At 39.4% G+C, this 23,750-nt stretch overlaps 2 protein-coding genes across 3 annotated transcripts in view; one reads left to right on the forward strand and one right to left on the reverse strand.

Moving 5' to 3' along the window:
- The first annotated feature begins 274 nt into the window (after positions 1-274).
- On the forward strand, positions 275-2,513 carry LOC104596062 (large ribosomal subunit protein eL36y-like). Of its 2 annotated transcripts, none has more exons than XM_010257072.2 (5): positions 275-383; positions 515-563; positions 1,329-1,439; positions 1,811-2,010; positions 2,236-2,513. In XM_010257072.2, exons 3-5 carry the CDS (start codon positions 1,338-1,340, stop codon positions 2,264-2,266), a joined length of 333 nt encoding a protein of 110 aa, XP_010255374.1. In that variant the 5' UTR covers positions 275-383; positions 515-563; positions 1,329-1,337; the 3' UTR covers positions 2,267-2,513. The 2 variants fall into 2 exon arrangements, with proteins under 2 accessions (XP_010255374.1, XP_010255375.1); XM_010257073.2 differs by having other exon boundaries at positions 297-383; positions 1,335-1,439.
- Positions 2,514-6,051: 3,538 nt separating this feature from the next.
- The window catches only part of CPSF100 (cleavage and polyadenylation specificity factor 100), a 33,281-nt gene continuing 15,582 nt past the window's right edge, over positions 6,052-23,750 (reverse strand). Inside the window, exons 12-18 of the mRNA XM_010257074.3 lie at positions 18,500-18,592; positions 17,026-17,124; positions 9,132-9,263; positions 9,005-9,049; positions 8,727-8,894; positions 6,527-6,601; positions 6,052-6,419 (exon numbers count right to left, since the gene is read on the reverse strand). Of these exons, the coding sequence (XP_010255376.1) occupies positions 6,318-6,419; positions 6,527-6,601; positions 8,727-8,894; positions 9,005-9,049; positions 9,132-9,263; positions 17,026-17,124; positions 18,500-18,592 (714 nt within the window). The 3' untranslated portion in view covers positions 6,052-6,317. The remainder of the gene's footprint in view (positions 6,420-6,526; positions 6,602-8,726; positions 8,895-9,004; positions 9,050-9,131; positions 9,264-17,025; positions 17,125-18,499; positions 18,593-23,750) is intronic.

Genomic DNA, 23,750 nt, shown 5'->3' on the forward strand with positions numbered 1-23,750 from the left:
TCCGGTTTATTGGAATGGGATACTTTGAATCTTGAACATTCCCTAATCAAGAGCATCTTCTTTCAAAAATTCACATTGACTTCCCATAAAGCGTGTCCCACAAAACATCCCTACCGTGCCTTGAGAACATCTTACCAAGGCCCACTTCATTCATGTTCTTAACCACTTCTGGAGGTGCCCCGACAATGTGGTCCATTTTTCCACAAAAGAATGTAAAGACCAAATCCAGCCCATTTGAAAATTGGGGTGGGCTGGTTGGTTGGGCTGCAGGCCCAGTTCCCTCAGTTGAACACTTGAACTTACCACCGTATATATCTCGCGTATAAAATGAGCACAAACCCAAAACCCTAGTTTATTCGGCGGCCATTGTTCTTCGTTCGAAGGTGAGCGACCATTCCCAATTCTCCGAAAGACTGCGACCCTCTGAAAGGCGAAGAAGAAAAAAAGGAAAAGAAAAGAAAAGAAAAGATATAGAAACATCGAGCATAACTGATTTTCTTTCTTTTCCTTGCAGATTTATTTAACGGATTTCCTGAGCGATCTTCATCGGATCACTCCAGGAGGTAGGATTTTACTACATTTGTATTGATTCCCTCAACCCCTCCCATTTTCGTTGGTTGTGACGAGCTTTTCTTCTGATAAACTCACGATTAAGGCATTTCCGTATAATGTATACAAATATATCTATATTTTTGCCCAATCTTTTTTGAATCTAGGGGCTTTCATTTGTTGTTATTGTTCTTGCAAGCTTAATAGAGTTGTAAGTCAATCTTCTCTGTAAGAATGGTGTTAGTTCTTTAGGGTCCCTGTGCAATTTTTTTCTCCTCTCCCTCATCTGAAATGTCGCTCTTCTTTTTTTTTTTCTCGGATTTGTATTTTTGTACCTGTATTTGTATGCCGTTTTTTCTCCGTTTATCTGGTATCGTTGTATGTTGTTGTTTCCATTGTTTTACTTTATAGGAGCAATGCTTTTACAATGTTCAATTCAAGTTTGTCTGTAATCTATTGCTTGATGTGAGACTTCTGTTGTGATAGGATTCGTATTAACGACTTGCCAGTCCTTTATCCGGTTGTTTATTTACTTGACATCGATTGAACTTAAATATTGATTGAACGTTCAGCATAAACCCGTTTCAGCAATTCTGCCACGACCTGAATGATCAGCCAATGAATATCGTTCTATAAAACCTTTCTATTTAATGAACGAAGCTAGTTGATCTAAAGATAATGAACGAGCATTTAAATATATCATTTCTTCTGCTGTTTGCTTTTGACAACAATTGCAATTTCCCTTGTGCGTTTACTGATATTGCATCACAAATTGGCAGGAGCAGGTGATGGCTCCACAACAGCCAAAGAGTGGCCTCTTTGTGGGGTTGAATAAAGGGCATACTGTAACCAAGAAGGAATTGGCACCACGTCCATCTGACAGAAAAGGAGTATGTTAATATTACAACATATGTTTTTCTTTTGAGCTTTGAAAATAACTATTCTGTTGCCATTTCCATATGAGTTGATTACATCCTATCTCCACAGAGATGCAGCTAGATTCTTGTTTGAGTGGAAAGAAAATGTTTTGAAATGATTCTCTTTTGAAAATTGGGATTGATAAAATTATGAAGACGGAACTTTTTTTTTGTTTATTTTACATTCCCATTGATGTGAATAGTTTTTGGAAATGATAATGCCACTTGCTAGTTGGCAGTTGCTTTGTCAAATTTAAAAATTGTTTACAGTTGTTGCAGCCTGTTTTTTTCAACTTAGGGCACTGATATATTACATGATTCTTCAACTTTTTTTGGTTACTCAGAAAACAAGCAAGAGAGTACACTTCGTCAAGAGCCTTATCAGAGAAGTTGCTGGATTTGCTCCTTATGAAAAGAGAATTACTGAGCTTCTCAAAGTTGGGAAAGACAAGCGTGCATTGAAGGTAGCAAAGAAAAAGCTTGGCACTCACAAAAGGGCAAAGAAGAAGCGTGAGGAAATGTCAAGTGTCCTCCGCAAGATGAGGTAATTATCAATTGTTACATTTCTTTCCTCTCCTACAACTTTTAGTTAAGTCTATATCCAGAGGAGTCATTTATGTGGATATATAATTTCTATTTGTCCTTGGAATAATTGCTACATGGGTTGTTGTCAAAATTCAAAACCATTTTGCCTTTGAATAAAGTTTAGAGCTTTCAAAGACTTATGGGTACTTATCATCATCTGTTTTTTGGGTACTATTCCGTGCAGGTCTGCTGGAGTTGGTGATAAGAAGAAGTAAGCATTGAGTGTATATCAGTTGTGCTAATGACTTGCACAAGTAGGAGTTTCATTTTCACTTTTGGATGGACGCTGAGTAGTTAGAATCGTTTGTTTAGTTTTTTTTGCCATTGTTTTGAATTGGAGATTGAAATTTTGCCATTCTTTTCCTACGGCCCTCATTGAGACTGATTATGGCCTCGAAGAAGATTTTCCATGCGTAATTTGATTCAGATTTTAAAATTATAGTGACAGCAATTATAGGCTCAGGCATGTTAATTCTAATGCTCTACCATGAATGTGGAGTTCACATGCATTGTTGCTGGACCAAATGTGGATTCAAAATGGACCTTATAATCCATCACAAGGTTTCCATGTGATTTTCATATCAGGCTTGTAAATGCAGTGATGAATCCTTGAAATGCAAAGGATTTCTGAGGGCCTGCCTTAATGTGATTTTCCTGAAATCCGATGTTTCACAATTATCGTCTTCAATTTTTAGTTACTCCATATAGAGATTTTAGATGGTTATCTGTTTGTCCTAATCTACATGCAAATTGGATGTGATCCAAATTCCATCCGATCATTACCAAAAAATTTGGATTTATACAATCACCCCATCTTTTTTTGTTTTTTAAATTTAGAGCAGTGTCAGTGGTGCATTCTGAAGAGGATACTTTGGTAGGGTGATTCCGACCTTGTATTTCCTTTCCGCTGGGCGACATGTACCGAGTCTGGATATCCTGCCCATGACAACTCTGCCCATGTTAATCGCAGTCACACATGGAGAATCTTATCGTTTGCATAGTATTATTATGCAGGGGATTTGGAGTCACATGTATTAACCAGTTTGGAGAATATAAATATGTACTGATGTATATAATGCAAAACTGTGCATATTTGTATTTATAATCCTTGTATGATTTTCAGCTTTGCTTTTCTGACTTTCTTCGCCTTCTTTTTTAGGGATTCTCAATATATGGGCTGGATCAAACTAACATTGGTGGTTTGTTTTGGTTTGGCCTTAAAATGATTTGATTTGGTATAACAATTTGGTCTAGTTTTCTATATATATATATATTATTTTTGTTTATTTCAAATTTTAATAATTTGATGATCAAAGGAGGTGTTTATGTTTGAGAGTCGATGCAGTTTATATAATAGTAATTTGTGACAATTATTAACATTTCAATTTCATATTTGAATTAGATTTGTTATTTATGCAGGTATGCATATTATTTGAGGTTCCTAATTGGGTTTCTCAATTTAATGTTCCAAATAAACTGGACCAAACCATAATAGAATGGTTTTGTTTGCTTTGGATTCTATAGTAAAATGGTTCGGTTTGGTTTGGTGTTGCCTGAGATCTCCAAACCAAGTCAAAGTAGACTGAATATGTCTATCTTATTGGTTTGAATAGCTGGTGAGTAGCGGTGGCAATTGGGCGGGTTGGGTTGGGTTGGGTTTGGGTTGAGTTTCAACCCAACCCATCTAACCCACCAACCTATTAATGATCCAGTTATATAAAATTAAATGGGTTGAGTTCAACTTAAACCCGCTTTAACCCAATCCAATCCGCCCAAACCCGTTAATCTTGTATTTATGTATTTAAAAAAAATTAACTCTTGACAAATAAGTTGGGCATAGGAGCATAGCTTGGTAGTAATAGTAGTTACTAACTTGAACTATCTAATTGGATTGTCTTCGAGCTAATCACGTCAAGGGTGGATGAATTGATCAGGCCAGTTTAACTTAGATTCAAACCGGTTAGACCAATTTGAACTATCTGATTGGGTTGTTTTTGAGTTAATTGCATCAAGGGTGGTTGAACTGTTTAGATCTGGATTAGTCTGGTCAGACTAGACCAGATTGGTTCAGTTAATGGCAGATTGACTTGGACCAACCCATATCAGGTTTGTGCATGGGTTTGGGATCAAGCCAACTGGTTTGAAGTGGGTCAAGAGAACTAAATCGGGCTGGTCCGGTTTGGGTCGGGCTGTACAAATACAGATAGAGCCATAGATCCAAACCAAGTAAAGCAAGCGGGTGCCGGGCCATCCTGCCAATACCCATTTCGATTTCGGCTCAACCCAGATCAGCATGTGTTGGGTCGGGTCTGTTTTAGACTAGGCTAACCACCCAAACAAACCAGGTCTATTCATATTTAGACCAAGTTAAGCTAGTTTGGACTTGGGTCAAGTTGATTTAGATTTATGTCGATTTGGGTGTAGTGTGTTTATTCGAGACAACTAATTTTAGTCAATAATTAATAGAAAATTAATACATTCATTATAAATTATTTATTCAAATAAAGAAAATTTAAAACAAAGGCTAAGGAATTAATACTTATATCTGTAGTGGTTAACCCAATGGTTATTTACAACCCAACCCAACCCAACCCATTTAAATTGACCCAATGGGTGATCAACCCATTTCTGAAAAATTACCACCCCTATTGGTGAGGCCAAATTTTTTTGCAAAACATGGGTTGAAATACATTAAAAATTCAAAATTTGGCCTATATGTAACATTGTATTCGTGGTAATCGCCTTATCAGGGCAATTTTTTTAATTAAAGTTTCTTTTTGTTTTTGAAATTTTAAACCCTACAAATTTTTTTTTTGCATTTAATTTAGTACCATACATTTGATATTTCCGAAATAAGAGATTTCTTATGCATATCCAGCCAAATGGGTCTCGTAAGAGCAATAAATTAGTCTTGGCCATCCATGTATTTATATCACGATTACAAGCAGTCTCAGCAATTCAGATAATTCAATAAAAATTTCTAAAATATTGAAGCCATGTATAGTGATGACTAAATAAACTTAGGGCATGGACGATCAACATTTAATCATTTTAGTTAATTAACCTCAGTCGTCGTACTTGGGTTTCAAGTAATCTAGCACACCCAAATTAAGTACCAACCCAAAAAAACTAGTCCATTAAAGTGATCTTTTAATATCAATGTTTTTATACCGATCAAGTGATATACCAATGGATCAAATAAAAAAATAAATAAATAAGGCCATCAAAGTAGCTTCCTAGAGCAACTAATTAATCTTACCCATCCAAGTGATATATCAAATCATTCCAATGATCTTCTAGATCATCAAAACGGTGTCCATAAATGAATCACTGGATCTAAATCATCAAAATGGTTTTTCTTTTTCTTTCTGGGGTAACTTGTGAGATCTAAGGCCTATACGGGTACAGGACAAAGATGGCTCTCGATTAGGAACAGTCCAGTCAACGGCCCACATATGCACAGGTAATCCCAATTTTAAGGGACAGGTGGTCCGGTATCATGATCTTCATTCTGCAAGTTGTCAACAATACGAGTATGGAATTACATACTCGGCCCAATCTAAGCATTCGTGGCTAATACATTTATTGGAATCATAAAATAAAGGCAACACAATTCGAACAATTTCTATTGTAAGATGCTCAACTCAAGACCATATTTAATCGAAACACACCAAACGCCCCGATCATGGACTCCTAGTTCTAGTAGATTCATGCAAATTAGTGTGCTCTCCACGTCCTTCACTCCTCATACTTAACAAAATATATGAATATATACAAAAAATAAGCAAGTCCTTCCTGGCAAATAGCTTCAAGTCAGCTGAACTCTTGAATGTGATTGTGGACCTTGGGATCCAATCCAATCTCAGATCCACACTATCATAGGCAAGAATGGCCTCTTGGCACACATCCGAAGGTTCAGAGCTGAATTGTTACACCCCATTTTTTAATAGCCCTTTATTAATTACTAGCATTAATCCGTCCTCTTGACAAAAGAAGCAAGGACAAACAAGCTGTTCCTTCTGTGTCAGAACTAATTACTGGATAAAAAATTACTATTACAGACAAAAAGATGGTTGAAAAAAGAGATACAAAAGTACAGTCTGGGAGTTGGGAAAGGCAGCCTCAAAACAAAATAGGGAACAGTGGCGAAATCCATCAGCCAGCTGCATTCCTTACCACGAAAATCATTATTTTCTGAACAGTTGAAGGCTTCTTTAGCACCGCCTTTCCCATCAACAAAAACCATCACAAGTTTCACACCTTGGGTCATAGCAAATAGAACTGTGAATAGAGATAATCTCGGATCTTATAATACTCTTCAGTTAAAGGGCCTTCAAGTACCACTTGCTGAGTCCCAGTACCACCACCCTATAAAATGTTCAGTCAGGAGAGAGAGAGAGAATGAGAGAGAGAGAGATGTTAATGATCTCATGTTGCATAACTGTAAGGTGGAACTAGTAAGAAATGTTAATCACCTTCTGCCCAGCATCTCCAACTTTTCGCAATGTCACATACTCACCACATCGCAAGGCACCACCAGCAAATTCTACCTGAAAGGAGTTACCAAAAGTAACTAACATAAGATATCATGAATAAAGCACCAAAAAATGTTGACTATCCAAAAGAATAAAGTAAGAGACATTACACCACCCCAATTCACAGGATCTTTCCAGACAGAACTCCAACTTTTATCAGTCTAATTTTGAACATGCTTACCCAGGATGTTGCCATGAGTGAGAACCTGGGTTCTAGTCTGCAAGTGGTTACTTTGTGCTGAAAAATGCCAAGGGTTTAGGTCTGTATCCAGTCTACCTCTCCCAAGACACCACAGATAGCTGGGACCAACATTGGGTAATGGCCATTTTTTCACCCAGGATGTTGCCCACCACTGAAGCGGTTAGGCAACCTGTTTGAAATATGTTTCATAACTTGAATCTTTTAAAAAGAACCGAGTTCACTTGGGTTAGGATTTTTAGAATCAAATTTTCTTTTCAAGTTGCAAATATTCAATTAGGTGATGAACATTTATTTATAAAGGAAGGTCATGCAACCAATCCTCGCCACATTTCTCAATGATAATGGGAAAAATATCTACTTGCAAAGAAGAAGAAACCACAAAAGGAGAGGGTGCCCACATAGTTAAGAACTGGGATGAAGCAAGATACAAGATACAATTAACTCTTAACTAACAATCAGACTGAACATATCCCTCTAAGGAGGCTACTAGGGCACTAACTGACCTAGGAAGCCAAGAAAATCATATTTTCAAACAAAATACCACATCCCAAACCACCATAGGCAGAAATCACAGCCTTCCACAGGTCTATCCTCTTAGATAGAGTCCAACCAATAACATTACATGAATCTTTTTAAATAACACCCTCTTTTTGTGAGAATTATTTCATGAAAGATCCTGTCTAACTAGATACCCCCTTTCCATGAACAGTAAGGAAATGACTAGCAAATCAGACCCTAATGAGCAGCTGTAGCAAGTTGCTGAGCCACTTTCGTGCTGCAAATCAGATCCTCATGGCAGTTTGATTGTAGCTATCCCTATCCAAGAGATGAGGTCCACATCTGGAACAGTCTCAACTGAATAAACAAGTTGGTTAACTTATTAATCGTACATGAAGAGTCCTTCAAGGAAGATGGCCCCCAATACATTTTTATCATCATCATCCAAGCCTTATCCCAACTATATGGGGTTGGTTACCTGAATCCTGTTTCACCAGTCCATCCTGTTTAGTGCCATATCCATTGCTAAATTATTGGTGCTTAAACCATTTCTTAGTACTACCCATGACCTCTTTGGTCTACCCCTTGCCCTTCTAGTCCCTTCAACTTGTAACAAATCACTTCTTATGGGAGCTGTTGATGGTCTTATATGCACATAACCAAACCATCTTAGTCTAGTTTCTCTCATTTTATCACCTATTGGAGCTACTCCTAAGTTCCAACAATCTACAAATGACTTCACTTCTGATCTTATCTTATCTAGTTTTTCCACACATCCATCTCAGCATATGCATTTCAACCGCACTCATTTCCTGGACATGCTTATTGACTGCCCAACACTCTGCTCCATACAACATTAGCTGGCCTTTCAACTGTTTTATAGAATTTTCCTTTTAATCCAAGTGGTATTCGCCTATCATATAAAACTCTAGATGCACCTTCCATTTTGTCCATCCTGCTCTAATTCTATGGGTGACATCCTCAATTTCTCCCTTGCTATGAGTTATCGAACCAAGGTACCAAAAAAGGTCACATTGAGTAATCTCTTGATTTCCAATCCTAAATTTATCCTAATTTGCACTTCCATTATTATTAGATTTACATTCCACATTATCTGTTTTAGATGTACTTACTTTAATACCTCTTGTTTCCAAGGCATTTGTTAATAAGCATAATTTTGCATTTAATTGTTCGTTAGTTTCATCAATGAAAACGATGTCATCAGGAAACAACATGCACCATGGGACCCCCTCCTAAATATGTTTGGTCAATTCATCTATGATCAGTGCAAATAAATAAAGGCCAAGTATTTTACTTAACTGTAAAATCTGATGGCTCCCCCACGGGTGTTCTAACATTGGTCCCCAATACATTTTTATGCATTTCAAAAGTCCTGTTACGTTCAAAGGAATGCATTTAGCAAGTACTGAATAAAGATACCTGGACACCCTTGCTTGCAAGGAATTGCTTGAAATCTGCTAACTTTAAATCACCAACAAGAACAGATTTGTGTGGTGGAGGTGGGGTTGAAAGAGGAAGCAGGGAAAGCATGTCATTATCTGTTTTCCCTACTTGAGCATCTAGCCAAGCTATCTCATAGTCACCAAGCTGTAAAATTGCACAACATTCAGATGCAGATCCAGGCAAGGAATTCACAACAAGCAGAGCACATGAACATAGATTATTTGCATCAGATACGGTAACATAAAGATGCTAACCTTCTTGAAGAGTACATTGCTCATCAACTTTTCAGAAAGTTGCACCTGCAATTGACATCGCATAAAATGTAAGACATACTGACCATTACTAGTTCATAACGATCTTACAGCTGTTCACTATTGCTACCTTGTAAGCACACAAATCCGAGGTGACATCAATTGTTTCACCAATCTGAGGAGCATACACATGGGGGCAAACATGTTTCAAGCAATGCTGCTTCAAATGCTCAGTTGCCTCTGCTGATCCATGCACCAAAACCTTCATGCAGGGAAATGCATATGGTAAACACAATACTTTATGGAAACTTATCAAATCAGCTTATGTTACCAAGAAAGATTACATAATAGTTGGATGATTTTGGTCCAGGAACCTTTGCTTCTCTCAATGGTTAGTGGCGGATCATCACCTTGGGAGTAATCCCTTTTAAGATCAAAGCATTTGGATTCAAGTTACAGAGTTCATTTTGAAGTCATTTCTCTTCATCATTGAAAAGTGATTTGATTTGCATATGCAATCAAGTAGGGTCGTCAAATCTTTGGCAGGGGCCTTTGTTGTCTGGTCTATTTCCTAAATGACACAAGAGAGACTGTCTTGGTGGATCTAAAGGAAATGCTTTCAGTGGCGGTAAGTGTAAAACACATTAGGGAGAATACAAGGCGTTCATCTGATGGGAGAATTTGTGGAGGTAGACCATTGGAAAAAAGCTTTGAAGACTGAATCTAAGGAGCTCCTATTTGAGGAACTGAGATTAAATGGTCAGCTGAGCTTGAAAATCAGGGAAGCAAAGAGAGGGATGGTGCTGTTAGAAGGTTTGGGGGTAATTGAAGGGGTTAAGGAATTTGTGGAAGGTGCAAGTAACAAAGGCAAACAAAATAGTTGGAAAGAGCTTCTCTCAGAAACTGGAAGAAGGTTTGTTGTAGAGTGTAAGAGAAACCTTAAAGGTTATTTTATTTCTTTGACAGAATTTTTTGGCAAGGGTAGAAAGCAGATGGTCTGCTTCCCAGAAGGAAGGAAGAGTCGGGGCTGGAAGGCAATTCATGGCGCCTTACTGCTGCAACGCTTGGGTGCTAAAAGAGAAGTAATAGTAAAAAGGAAGATAAGCAGTTCTAATAGTATGGTGAGCAATAATAAGCAAGAAACTCTTTTAGTGATAGCTGGGGCAGGTAAGAGAAACCTTAAAGGTTATTTTATTTCTTTGACAGAATTTTTTGGCAAGGGTAGAAAGCAGATGGTCTGCTTCCCAGAAGGAAGGAAGAGTCAGGGCTGGAAGGCAGTTCATGGCACCTTATGTGAACTGCTGCAACGCTTGGGTGCTAAAAGAGAAGTAATAGTAAAAAGGAAGATAAGCAGTTCTAATAGTATGGTGAGCAATAATAAGCAAGAAACTCTTAGTGATAGCTGGGGCAGGTAAATACAGATTGGGAGTAAACATACAGAGAGGTGATTGGGAAAGTAAACTAATAGTTAAAGCTTCAGCTCACATTCTAGACTGGAGGAAAGTTGCAGATCTGTTAACAGCAAGTTTAAAGTTGAAGAGCACATTTATTTTAACACCTTTTGAAAAGGACAAGGCTTTGCTGGATCTGCTTGAGAATAGAGTAGAAGTTGAGACTTTAAATATCCAAGCTAAACTTGGAAACTTCACAGTATCAAGATGGTGTCCGGGATCAAACTCCAAAGATTTCTTTGTTGAAGATGGAGTGCTGGTGCGTCTCTTAGGTCTTCCCTTTCACTTGTGGAAGCAAGAAACTGCTGAAGCCATTGCTTTGATGTGTGGAGGATCACTAGGAGGTGCTTTTTGGGGAGACCTTTGTTCAGCTTCCATTTTATTGAATGGAGTAAAACCTGAGGAGATTCCTCAGAAGATAGAGGTGCTAGTTGAAGGACAATGCTACTTAGTGTAGCTGGCTTCATCCATTGAATTGGTGCTCTGGAAAGAGGCTCGTAGGGAGGGAGATGAGAAGGTTGAAGAAGAAGAACTGCGTGGTAAGAAAGGGTTGGAGGATTCAAACAAGAAAAGCACTTTCACTAAAATGGAAAAACAAATGCTGGAGAAACAAAAGGGTAGCATTCAGGGGGTGGGATTTTCGCGTGTGGAAGCAATGAACAATCTGGAGGGTGGCAGGTCCTTTGCACAGGTTGTAACCGGCACCAATCTGACTTTTTTGAACAAGGAAAAGGGGTTGGTCCAAGGAAGAACCGAACCTAGACCTGATAAAACCAAACCGAGCCCGGGGTTGGACGTGCGTGACCTTCTTAAAAGTCACGTGAGCTCGCGGGTGTTTAAGAATGGGCCAAAGCAAAAGCCCATGCGGACTGTTAGTGGTGTTATTAAAGGCCCAAACAGGTCAGCGGGCCCGACCCAGTATGTTAAAAAGGCGCGTGAGCCTTTAATGAATCACGTGACCGAGGTTTCGACTAAGAAAGACAACGTTAACGGTCTATCATCATCCCCAGTCGCAAGACAGGGGGGAATGCACACAGCGCCGGAAACCAGAGAAGAAGCGGGCTTTACAGTGGGTTTCCCGACGAAGTCTGAAGGAGCTTAGCCCCTTGCGACGCTCCTCAGTGAGGCCGAAGCCAAGTTTCACTAGGGGAAGAACTGAAGAGAAGGAAGAGAAGATTGAAGGCTGGGTGCACTGCAGTGAAGGCGATGATGAACCGGAGGACCTTTCTGTTGATGACACTAGCATGGGAAGTGTAAACGACGAAGGTAGTTGTGCTGAAGGTGACATGGATGGGTGGAATATTGCAAGCTTATTTCAAGGTGAAGATTGCAATCGACTTAACTCATTCCCAAAACCATAGAGTGAGCAAGGATTATCAGAAGGGGCAAACCGGGAGAACCAAAAGCAGAGCAGGAACACACCATCTAGGGGTGAACCAGGGGTAGAGTGGAAAGATCACCAGGTTGACCAAAGGATAGAAGTACTTCCCAACCAACTCAGGGAGATAAATGTTTACCAACCTCTGGAACAAGAGAGGGAGGCTGGGAGCAATCCTTTTCTAGCTTGTCCATCAGTCCCAGGTAACCATGTGATTTCGGTTTGTGCTACTAATGTGTCTCCTATGTCTTTGGTTCCAGATTCTGTTTCTGTTCCATGTCCTGTAGCCCATGAATATGCAACCGAGCTAGCAGGCGGGCTCTCCGAAGAGGGGAGAGAGGAAGGAAGGAATGTGGGAAGGTGCGGGAAGAAAGGTATAGGAGTGAAAAAGTGTGGGAAATCATTGAAAGAGTGTTTAAGGAAGTGGAAGGGAAGCTGATCTGGAGAAAGGAAGGGGAGGAAGGAAGAGAGGAGGGAAAGGAATGAGGGTAGAGATGGAGAGGATTACGGGGAGAGAGCAGGGAAGGAGGGAGGTAACATGAAAGGGAGGAAGGATGGAGAGGAAATAACGGAGGTGGGACCAGAGGAGAGGAAGGAAGGGCAGGTGGACAGAGATGGAGGGGATTATGTAGGAAGGGTAGGGGTGGAGGAATCGGTGAGAGAAGACACGATAGCAGAATTTGTAGGGAAGTTGGGTTGTAGGCTAGAAGATTTGAATGAGTTGAAAGAAAGTTTACAGAAGAGGAAGAAGCAGATCATAACAAAGAAGAGGAGATTGAGTGAAGTAGAGAGATTGAAGAGAGATGTAAAAGGAGACAAGAAGCTCGGGGTAAAAGGAGATAGAAGGAAAGGGGGAAAGTAGTGGGTAGGTGGCAAGGGGTTTTAAAAAATAAGCGGAATGAAGATTCTTAGTTGGAATGTGAGAGGATTGGGAGTGCAAAGAAGAGAACAACAATAAAAGAGGTAATAAGACGGTATGACCCAGACATTGTGTTGTTGCAAGTCTAAGAGAATGGAGTTTAATGACAAGTGGGCAAGGAGTGTATGGAAAGACAAGGGGATTAGCTGGGTGGCGGCTCCATCGTAGGGTGCTTCCGGGGGGATTGTAACAATGTGGAAGAGGGATGTGGTTGAAGGTTTGGAGGAGTTGATCGGAAAGTACTCGGTTTCCATGAAGTTTAAGCAGCAAGAGGATGATTATATGTGGGTGATCACAAATGTTTACGGACCGAATGACTACAGAGACAGAAAGGAGTTGTGGGAGGAACTGGCTGATGTTAGAGGGTTGTGGGATGGACCTTGGTGCATGGGTGGGGATTTCAATGTGATCAGATTCTCGGAGGAGTCTAATAAGGTTAACCAGAGGGTGACAAAAAGCATGAGGAAGTTTAACAGTTTTGTGGATGCCTTTGAGCTTAAAGAGATTCCCCTAGCACATAAGGCATTTACATGGTCAAACCTCCAATCTAGACCCATTTTCTCTAAGCTGGATAGATTCCTGTTCTCTTTGGATTGAGAAGAACATTGGGGAACCTTGGCTTCTAGAGCTCTCCCAAGGGTGACCTCGGATCACTGGCCCATAGTGTTATGTAAGGAGGAAAGAAGGTGTGAAGGTCCTACCCCCTTTAGATTTGAAAATATGTGGTTACTTCATCTAGGGTTTCCTAACAAAGTGAGGGAGTGGTGGCATGAGCGTAACCCACTGGTGGAATGGGAGGGGATGAGATTCCATAAGAAACTACAATTCTTGAAAGCAAGAATCAAGGAGTGGAATTTGATGGAGTTCGGGAGGATAGAAGAAAGAAAGGGAGACCTGATGGATAAGATTGAAAGCCTTGACTCTAAAGAGGAAAGGGGAGAATTTGGAGAGGAAGAGAATGATCTCAGGAGAGACTTGAGAAGACAGTTAAAGGACTGCCTGCATAAGGAGGAAATTAGTTGGAGGCAAAAATCTCGGTGTAAATGGTTGCAAGAGGGAGACAGAAACACTAGGTATTTCCACTCTCTAGCAGATGGCAGGAGAAGGAAGAACTTTATTTCCAAATTGGTAGTAGATGGAGTTGAGTTAGTACAACAAGAGGAGATTGCCAGGGCCTGTGTGGAGCACTTCAAATCTATTCTAAGAAAGCCTGTGAGTAGAAGGGTGTGGGTAGAAGGTTTGGATTGGCCAGATGTAGGGGTGGAGAATAGGAGAAGGTTGGAAAGAAGCTTTAATCTAGAAGAGATCAAGGAGGCTGTGTTTTCTATGGATAAAACAAAAGCTCTAGGGTCGGATGGGTTCACAATGGCTTTTTATCAGGATTGTTGGGATATCTTGAAAGATGATCTCTTGCGGGTGTTTGAGGAGTTTTTCAGGAGAGGAATTGTCAATTCGGGTGTGAACTCTACATTTATAGCCTTAATTCCAAAAAAGAAAGATGCATCCCACCCGAAGGATTTTAGGTCAATTAGCTTGGTTAATAGCTTGTATAAAATCATTGCAGAAGTGTTGTCTTTGAGGCTGAAGAAGGTACTGCCAGATATCATTGCACACTATCAAGGAGCTTTTGTGAGTGAAAGACAAATTACAGATCAGATTTTAATTGCTAATGAGTGTGAAGAACTTTAAGAGGGATAAGAAGAAGGGAGTGGTCTGTAAGCTGGACTTGGAAAAGGCTTATGACTTGGTGGACCGGGATTTTTTGAGGAAAGTTTTAACTAAATTCGGGTTTGGGGCTAGATGGTGTAAGTGGATCATGGGCTGTCTGGAATTGTCATTATTCAGTGCTAGTGAATGGGACAGTGGTAGATTTCTTTCCAGCCAGTAGGGATATAAGACAAGGAGACCCCCTTTCTCCTTTCTTGTTCATTCTAATTGCGGAGGTTTTGGGGAAACTGATTCACAGAGCAGATTCTAGGGGGCTCATTAGAGGCTGGAGAGTTGGGAGGGTGGATACCCCCCTCACTCACTTACAGTTTGCTGATGACACGATTCTGTTTTGTGAAGGTGGTAACGTGAGGTTTATCAGGAACTTGAAGTCGGTGATACAACTGTTTGAGCAAATGTCCAATTTGAAGGTTAACCTTGGGAAAAGATGTATAGTGGGGGTGAATTTGGAGGAGGGAGAGATCAGGGAGAGTGCTGAAGTGCTGGGGTGTGAAGTTTCGGGGTGGCCTTTGAACTACTTAGGGTTGCCATTAGGTGATAATCCCAAGAGAGAGTTTTTGGAACCCGGTGATGGAAAGGTTTGAAAAAAGATTGGTATCCTGGAAAAAGAACTACCTCTCTCTTGGTGGGAGAATTACAATAATTAAGGCCACACTTACTAACTTACCCATCTTTTCATGTCGGTGTTTAAAATCCCAGTGAAGATTGCTAACAGATTAGAGAAGGTAATGAGAGATTTCTTGTAGGAGTCAGGAAAGGAGAAGAGGGATCATAGAGTTAGCTGGGAGATAGTGTGTAGGAGTAAGTCGTGTGGTGGTTTGGGGCTTGGGAGTATTAGGAGAAGGAATATGACTCTATTGGGGAAGTGGTTGTGGAGGTTTCCTATGGAGAAGGAGAAGCTATGGGCTAGAATAGTGGCAAGTATACATGGGCTGGAGCACAATGGATGGGACGCTGGAATCAGAGCTAGGATCACAAGCAATTCTCCTTGGAAAGCCATTCATGACCTGCTATCAGTTTTCTTCCCTAATATCAGGTATGACTTGAATTCCGGTAACTCCATAAAGTTTTGGGAACAAACCTGGGTGGGGAGCGCCCCTCTAAAGGATCAGTTTCGTCTTTGTATGCTCTTTTTGATTTGAAAAATGAGCCGATCTCGTCTTTCACCACCCAGTCCTCTTCCACTTCTGGGATTGGGTGGAACTTGGGTCTAAGAAGGGATTTGAGGGACTCAGACTTTGACAATATTTCGAGCCTTATTGCACTTATTGATAACATTGTCTTAGACCCCACTGGGGCGGATTCTAGAATTTGGACACCTACCCCCAATGGTATTTTCTCTTGTGCCTCGTTCTTCAAAGTCTTAAGTTAGTCCACCAGTCCTACCCTTCCCCCTTTCCCTGTTGGTGAGGTTTGGTGCAGAGCTATACCCCCTAGGGTTGGTAGTTTTTGTTGGGAAGCCTATCTGGAAAGAATCAACGCTGGTGATCTACTCCAAAAGAAGAGACCCAATACTTGCTTGTCACCTTAGTGGTGTGTTCTGTGTAAAGCGGATGGGGAGACTGGTTTTCACCTACTGGTGTCTTGCCACTTCGCGAGGTCAATTTGGGATTGGGCTCTCTCCTTATTTGGATGCAGTTGGAATCCCCCATCAGACTTGCAGGGCCTTTTCTCCCCTTCCTTTTTCAGGTGGTGGATAAAAAGGGGAAGGACAATGTGGAGAGGACTAAGGGCTGCAATATGTTGGACACTGTGGGAAGAAAGAAACTCCCGGATATTCTCAAAAACTCAGAGAGGAGCAGCAGATCTGAGGGCTATCATACATATTAGGGCAGTACAGTGGCTGAAATCTTTGGAACTATTCACAAATTACACTGCGGATGACATGTTGTGGAAGTGGGGTGAAATTGCAAATTGCACGTAGACCAAGTCAGTAATGAGTGTGGCTTGGACCCCCCCCCCCACCTAGTGGATTCTTGAAATTAAACTTTGATGGGTGTAGTAGGGGAAACCCGGGATAATCAGGGATCGGGGGTGTTTTTAGGGATGAAAATGGGGTCATCTCTGCTATGTTCTCAGGCCCAATTGGAGTGGGTGACTCCCTTAGAGCTGAGATCTTTGCAGTTATGGAAGGAGTCCGGAAAGCTAAGGAATTGAACATCAAGAAACTCATAATTGAAGGGGATTCAGAGGTGGTGATAGGATGGCTGACTAAAGATCAAAATGATTTATGGAAGTACAATAATGAGAGGAGGAAATTCAAGTGGCTGGTGCGGGAGATGGAAGTTAAGACATGTTGGATTAAAAGATCAGCTAATTCCCTAGCTGACGGTTTAGCTAAACAAGGGGCAGAAAGGGATTCATTGTTTTGGGATAAGTGTGTCTTCCACTTGTAAATTTTCTACTGATGAATTAATGAAAGCGTTATTGATAAAAAAAAAATAGTTGGAACAACTATAAACTTGTATAAGAAAGATTAATAGATGCTAAATAATTGTTGATGGTCCTAGACCTAGTATCTCTATGACATAAAGAAAGAATTCCATACAAGTTTCAGTGGGGCCACATGTGCAAGAATTGATTTTATTGACCGGCCATCAGAACGGCCCTCAAAGTCCATGTATATTAATGAACACTTAACTTGCACCTGAAACAAAGATGACAACATTAAACAGAAATATGTTGGTTAGGAGTATTAATAGTACTATAGCACTGCAACTCTTTTAATAGATAATAGCAACATGACTGTAAATTCTGAAAAAATAAGTTACACTATACACCATTTTTTGGTCCTCTGGGAATCCAACCTAGAACAATTAGAGGGATATTTTAGTGAGAACATGGAGAAGATGCCAAAGGGTTATTCAAAACCTGGTTTGAAGATCTATCAGTTAAAACAATAATCAAGCCAAGAAAGATAGTGCTGAAATAGTTCTCAGGTCAGAAGATCAAGTGGCAAATGTTTTCACTAAAATACCGAATAAGTACGAGAACCGTCATGCCATTACCATTTGCCAGCAACATTTGACCCCCCACCCCCAACTTCAGGGAGTACATGAATATTGTATTTATCTTGGACTATCAGGGTCAAAATGCATTTTAGTTGTCAAGGCAGTAGAGCAAGGTTGAGCACCTTGTCATTTACATGCCTAGTGTTGCCTAGGTAATAAAGTTAACAAAAAAGCCTTATAGGTTGTTTTCCTAGTTAGAATAGCAACTGGGCATGTACAGAAACTAAGAAATATTAGTAGTTTCACAAAAAATAACAGATCTCACATGACAAAGAATTCTAAAACAAGGAACAAATTAATGAAAAAACATAATTATTTAATACTTCGTGCCAATTATTACAAATTAAATAAGTTAAAAGGCATTCATTTACATACAGATTATAGCAAATTAAAACAAATGCAAAATTACAACAAGAAAAAAGATGGAAGGGTGTATCCCTATATTCAAAGTGCAGGGAGAGGCATGGAGATGAAAACAAGAAAAGAATAAAAGGGGAGCCCATATTTTCTTCATTTTTCGGATAGAGAAAGAAAGAGACAAAAAATAAAAGAAAACAAGAAAAAAGATGAGGGTGGATACCTTAAAATAGCACTATTACCAATTTTTTTTTTTTTCCAAATGAAGATGACTAAGATAATTTAACATCTATTTGCGAGACACGTACAGACAAGTACATAAACATATGGCTATTAGTCGAGTTTACTGAAGCTATGAGCATACAGTTCTACCCATTAATCTAAAAGTTCCACATGATCAGGATGGAAATAACCAAAAAAAATCTCATAAATCAAAAGGACAAGGAAGCATGTCTATTTGTAGAAAGTTCATTATCACAGGCCACAGAGAATTCTGAAAATGCATATATGCATGATAATAATCTTCAAGTTCCTAATGATTAAAAATAAAATATCTCCAAGTTGATAATGCACAAATAGCATCTTGTCTAGACCCTGTAAATGAATAAGCAAAAGAATAATACCACCACCCACAAAAGATAGGGTTTGACTTACTGTCAATTCATTTGAAATAACTTTCGAAGGTTTTGAATCAAGTATCAAGTTAGCAGCGCTTTCATCAAGTTTTCCATCCAGATCCCCACTGACCTGAAGCAGAATATCTGAAATATTAGGTGCATATAGGATACATTTATCAAGTTTAAAAGAAAGTACTCAATTAAGGTTTTCTTTTAACTTACATAGGATATATTTACAATAAATAACTAAATAGATTACCAGAGCATATAGAATATTGACCTTTGAGCAATAACAAAACATTAACATGCCACAATCAAATCAGCAAATACAAAAATGTGCTTGAAGCCCCTGAACCCACGTTTCTTAAAATTGATGATATAATATGATGTCTTAAAATTGGCACATGGGAGGACATTTCTTGTAATATAATAGTGATGATAACTTCAACTTGAATTCAATAAAGAATGGTTGACACTCAACATTACTAGAGAACATGTCATGAGAAAAACAAAAACATCAAATAAGGTGTCTAAAGCATCTGTGTCATGATTTTTCAAGTTTCTTTACAATATTATAATTATGCAGGTAAATATCTATCCAGCCATTTGTTCCGTTGCAATGATTCATAAAGATAGATGTCATTGGGTCTTGGTGGGTAATATAATCAGTGGTATTCTCTTTTATATTATAGCGAGGGATTGACATTACAGTTCTAGAACTTACCCTTCATTTTGGCATATGGATTAGCCTTGGACTCCTCGAGAGTTGACACTCAGGCACTATTTTTTTATCGGCACAGGCACTATTACTTTTTACCATTGTACTACCTTCTATATTGTAAGCAGCATTCTTGCATACACTTCAGGAGTTATTCTATTTGTGTTTCTGACACATTAGGAAGGAATTTTGAATTTTCTTGAAAGTGAATTTAGAGATTCTCTTTCAGAGCCTTAATATCTTAGAACCTCCTGAAGTTGAGATATTGTTTATGAAAGGTGCCCTGATAATGTTTCTTTTTATATTGATAAAGACAATTTTTGTTAAACATATGAAAAATGATGAGTACAAGTAAAGGAGAGGATGAATTGGGCTTCCATGTATCAGTGTTTCACAATTTCCTCCTAATCCATGTCAAAGTCAACTTCTGTTTGGTTACCTATAACAAAATACAAGAAATACACATACATAAATCTTTTAGAAACACAAAATCCCATCTGATTCTCTTGCACAGTATGGTGTGGCTGGTGTTGTAGAATTGGGCTTCCATTACCAAAGCAGCATTTTGCTAGCACTTCTTTGCTTGACTTTCTTGTTTGTTTCTTTTTTTTTGTTGATAAATGAGTAAGATTTTATTAAACCAGCAAATAAGAGTTACATGCAACCCATGGAAAGGCACGAGATGCGACCTTTCCTTTAGAACTAATTAGAGAATTATAACTAACTACAAAAGAAATTACACAGAAGCCCAAAATAAAGTAGCCCGAAGAACCCCTTGTTTTGCAAGTGAATCAGCCATTGAGTTTTCTGATCTGCCTATCCACTGAACTTTGATTATCATATTCCTTGTTAGCCATTTAACCTTTTTGAGAAGATATCTAAAGCTCCAGATCACAGTGTCCAGATCCTTCAGCCAACCCATTATCACCTGGGAATCCCCTTCAATAATCAGATGCTCTATGCCTAGCTGGTTTGCAAGCTGGATTCCTTGTACAGCAGCAAGTAATTCGGCCCTTAAAGAGTCTCCCACATCTGCAGGACCTAAGTACAAAGATATAATGCTATTGTCTTTGTCAGCACTCCTATGTCTGAAGGTCTTGGATTTCCTCGGCTGCTTCCATCAAAGTCCAGCTTGATAAACTCCTCTGGTGGCATCCATTCAACCACATGTCTGTCCTTCCTGGTAGAAGTATTAGCCACTACTAACCATCTTCTCCATAGGTCATCAAAAGAGTATGCACCAAAGAGCTTTAGAGTTTTCAGCCACTGAATTGCCCTTGTCAGAATACTTTCTTTAACTTCCGAGAAGCTCCTTTATTTTTCACAAAAAATTCTGGTGTTCCTTTCTTTCTAAACTGTCCACAGCAAGGCTGCTCTTATGCACTTCCACATAATCCCTCTCTTTGTGTGCCATTCAAAGATATACAGACTAAACAGCAAACTAGTATCAGATAACAGGTTCCACATACACTCAAACAACATAAAACTCCAATTCCATAAATCTGTAGCAAAGGAGCAAGAGATCATCAAGTGGTGACAGTCCTCATTCTGAGATTTACAAAGAACACACCAATTAGGGAATAAGCCCCATTTTGGTCTCTTTTTTGCAGGTTTTTAAAGATATTAATCTTACCATAATAAACTTCCCAACAAAAAACAACAATCTTTGGGGGATTGACTTTCTTGTTTCTTGTTTCTCAATTTAGTCCTTCTACTACCCCAAACCCTCTATTGCACTCATTTTCTTCTTTTTCCATGATTTCTGTGCAGTCAATCTAGAAGATTTTTAGGTCAGCTGATATTTATTGTGGTTTTTCTTGTCATTAATTTTCTAGTGAGAAATAATTTTAGTTCTACTTTGTAATAATTAGTTTAAAACTGTGGTATGTCTTTTAATTGAAACCTCTCTTCCACACATAATCCAGATTAAGAGTGGCAACTAGCAGGTTGCACCCAGCCTGAACCCAAGCTGTAGGCCTGGTTATGTCAAGAGGCTGGACCAGCCAGAGACATTAAGACCTGCTCCAGCCAGGTTGTATGTGAATACTATGCTAATATGACCCACTGTTTTGTTCTATCAGAAACTAGTTACCATTAAAAAGGAAAACGAATACTATATGTACGCGACGTTCCATGCACCCCAGAGGGTAGCAAGGCCACCCACCCACACCACTTTTTTGTTGTCACTTTGCATTGTGGTGTTGTAACTTCGCCCTTGGGAAATCATTCCCCATTATAGAGCCTATTAATTTGCTCCTTGTCTTGCTAACTTGTCCACCAGACCATTAGCTAACTTATATGTCAATGTGAAGTTGCATTATCTCATCTACCAGCCTTTTCATTTCCCATATTGTATTCATATATACCCATAGACCTACACTTTTTGGCTTACACTGTCCCACCACTAGAATAGAATCCCCTTCAGCCACTATATTAGTGTGGTGTAAGGACTTCATTAGACTTAAACCTTGTATTACAGCCCTTAATTCTACCTTTATGGAATTTCTCACTCTTTTCAACTACATCTTTTCATGTTATGTTATAAATATTTATACATACATATTAAATATTAAAAGTTGATAATTGATATAAGATATACAAATATCTGTATATGAAATCTATATAATAACAAATATTAACTAAATACATGAACCAGCCTTAGGGTTGGAATAGGCTTGTATGTTAGGCCCGGTGACTAGGCCAGCCAGCCCAACCTGGTAAATTGCCTCCTAATAATCTGGGCCATTTGTTTCTTCTTTTGTATTTTTTTTTTGTGTTTCCAAGTTTATGTTAAGGGCAACCATGCACCTTGCCAGATTCAGGCCAAATTTTACTGTGAATGATCATAAGGGCCATATGGCCAGCCTAGGTTTGGGGCCAAATATTTAAGTCCGAACTGGCCCTAGCACTGGTAAGGCAGGGCTTCCTAAGTCCTAACATTAACGTGTAAATTCATTATCTATTGTATATTTATGTTTAAAATTTGTCATTATTAAGGGTGTAAGCTCGGTGTTTGAGCCTTTGAGTGCAAGAGACCAATATTCAAACTAGGGATGTCAACGGATCAGATATACCTGAACCCAATTGACCCGACTAAATGAAGAAGGCCATCGAACCTGACCCGACTTGTCTCATATATAATACACCTATACTCAACCAAGCCTATAATCAAATATTTCAATGCTGAAATGTCAATGGGACAGGTTTAGCATGAGCTCACCTCAACCTAAAGCTGACCAAACTTGATTTAGGCTGACACAACCCTACCTTGATAGGGTTAGGTGAAAGGGGTGGGAGATCCATCATATGGATGGCCGAACCCTGTAGGAAGGTTGGGCAAAATTTCAAAAATTTCTTTACAACCATCCGGGAATCCTATTCCCAATTTAGAAAACTGCATTTTCAAGGTTCGTTCTTGTAACCAAACCGAACCAAATCTGAAACCAGAATTAGGAAGGGATATACCTGATACGGAATCCACGCAAGAATGCTCCTCCCAACGTAGGTGTTCACGCCCAAAGAGTGTACCAAATCCTCCCTCTACTGAAGATGACACAGCTTAGGATGAGACAGGATCAGCAGGTAATTCTTCACCAAGAACTTGTGATTCTTCAGCAAGAATCGAATGGGATAATGAGCACAACTTCTAAATTGTTTCTTCTGGCAAAAAACAATATCAAGATCGAATCTTGATCAAATCCAAGAACTGGAGATCGAATAGGGTAGGGCGGCAAGAGCAGAAAGAAAAAGAACTGAAGGCAAGATCAATCTAACTGAGTTGTCTTCTCTCTCCATTGAGTGAGTGTATCTTCAAGGTTCGCCATGCTCTCTTATTTATAACCTTAAAGAGACAACTTCCTAATCTCATTAGAAGTTTCCTGATCCAAATCTTTATTTGGATCTGGACTCTTTAAGTGATAAGGATAATCCCTTATCTTATCTGTAGATAAAGATCAGCCTTCCTAATCAAATTAAGAGTTCCTTGATCCAAATCTTTATTTGGATCTGGACTCTTTAAGTAGATAAGGATAATCCCTTATCTTATCTGTTGATCCAAATCCTAGATCCGCCCCTATTTAATTAATCTAATTAACCTAGTTCGAAATGAGCTTTTAGGCCCATTAAGCTTTCAGGCTCACTTCCTCTTTAATGCTGGCTAGCTTGGCTCTCTTTGTATGGCGTGGGACCCTATCATTGATCTATACATCAACCACATGGGTTCAGCCCAACCTCTGTTACAAGGCTTGGCCAAATTCACTGCTGAATCCAGTGAACCCCTGAGTCCATCACCATGGACTCTTAATGGGCCCAACATTTACACTAAATGGTCATTGGGTCCAGCCATCTTATGAAGGCCCAAGGACTGTGGACAGATGCAAGATTAGCCCATCATGTATAACCCTCAATGGTCTTACACTTGACCTCTCAACCCATAATGATCAAACACTGCCTAACAAGAGAGGACCTCTCCCTCGGCTGCAAGGTGCAGTGCTGCACTCTCTACTCACATGAATCCCGAGAATTAAAACCTTTTGCAAACATTTTGAAACCATAATATATATGTATATCT

The sequence above is a fragment of the Nelumbo nucifera genome, chromosome 1 (genome assembly GCF_055504915.1).
Source record: "Nelumbo nucifera cultivar China Antique chromosome 1, China Antique-T2T, whole genome shotgun sequence".
Lineage (NCBI taxonomy): Eukaryota > Viridiplantae > Streptophyta > Magnoliopsida > Proteales > Nelumbonaceae > Nelumbo > Nelumbo nucifera.

Excerpts from the sequence above, each read along its gene's own strand:
- LOC104596062 (XM_010257072.2), top strand. The coding sequence starts at position 1,338 with ATGGCTCCACAACAGCCAAAGAGTGGCCTCTTTGTGGGGTTGAATAAA. Across the intron at positions 1,440-1,810 it reads GTCCATCTGACAGAAAAGGA|AAAACAAGCAAGAGAGTACA; the intron begins GTATGTTAATAT and ends TTGGTTACTCAG. Across the intron at positions 2,011-2,235 it reads AGTGTCCTCCGCAAGATGAG|GTCTGCTGGAGTTGGTGATA; the intron begins GTAATTATCAAT and ends TATTCCGTGCAG.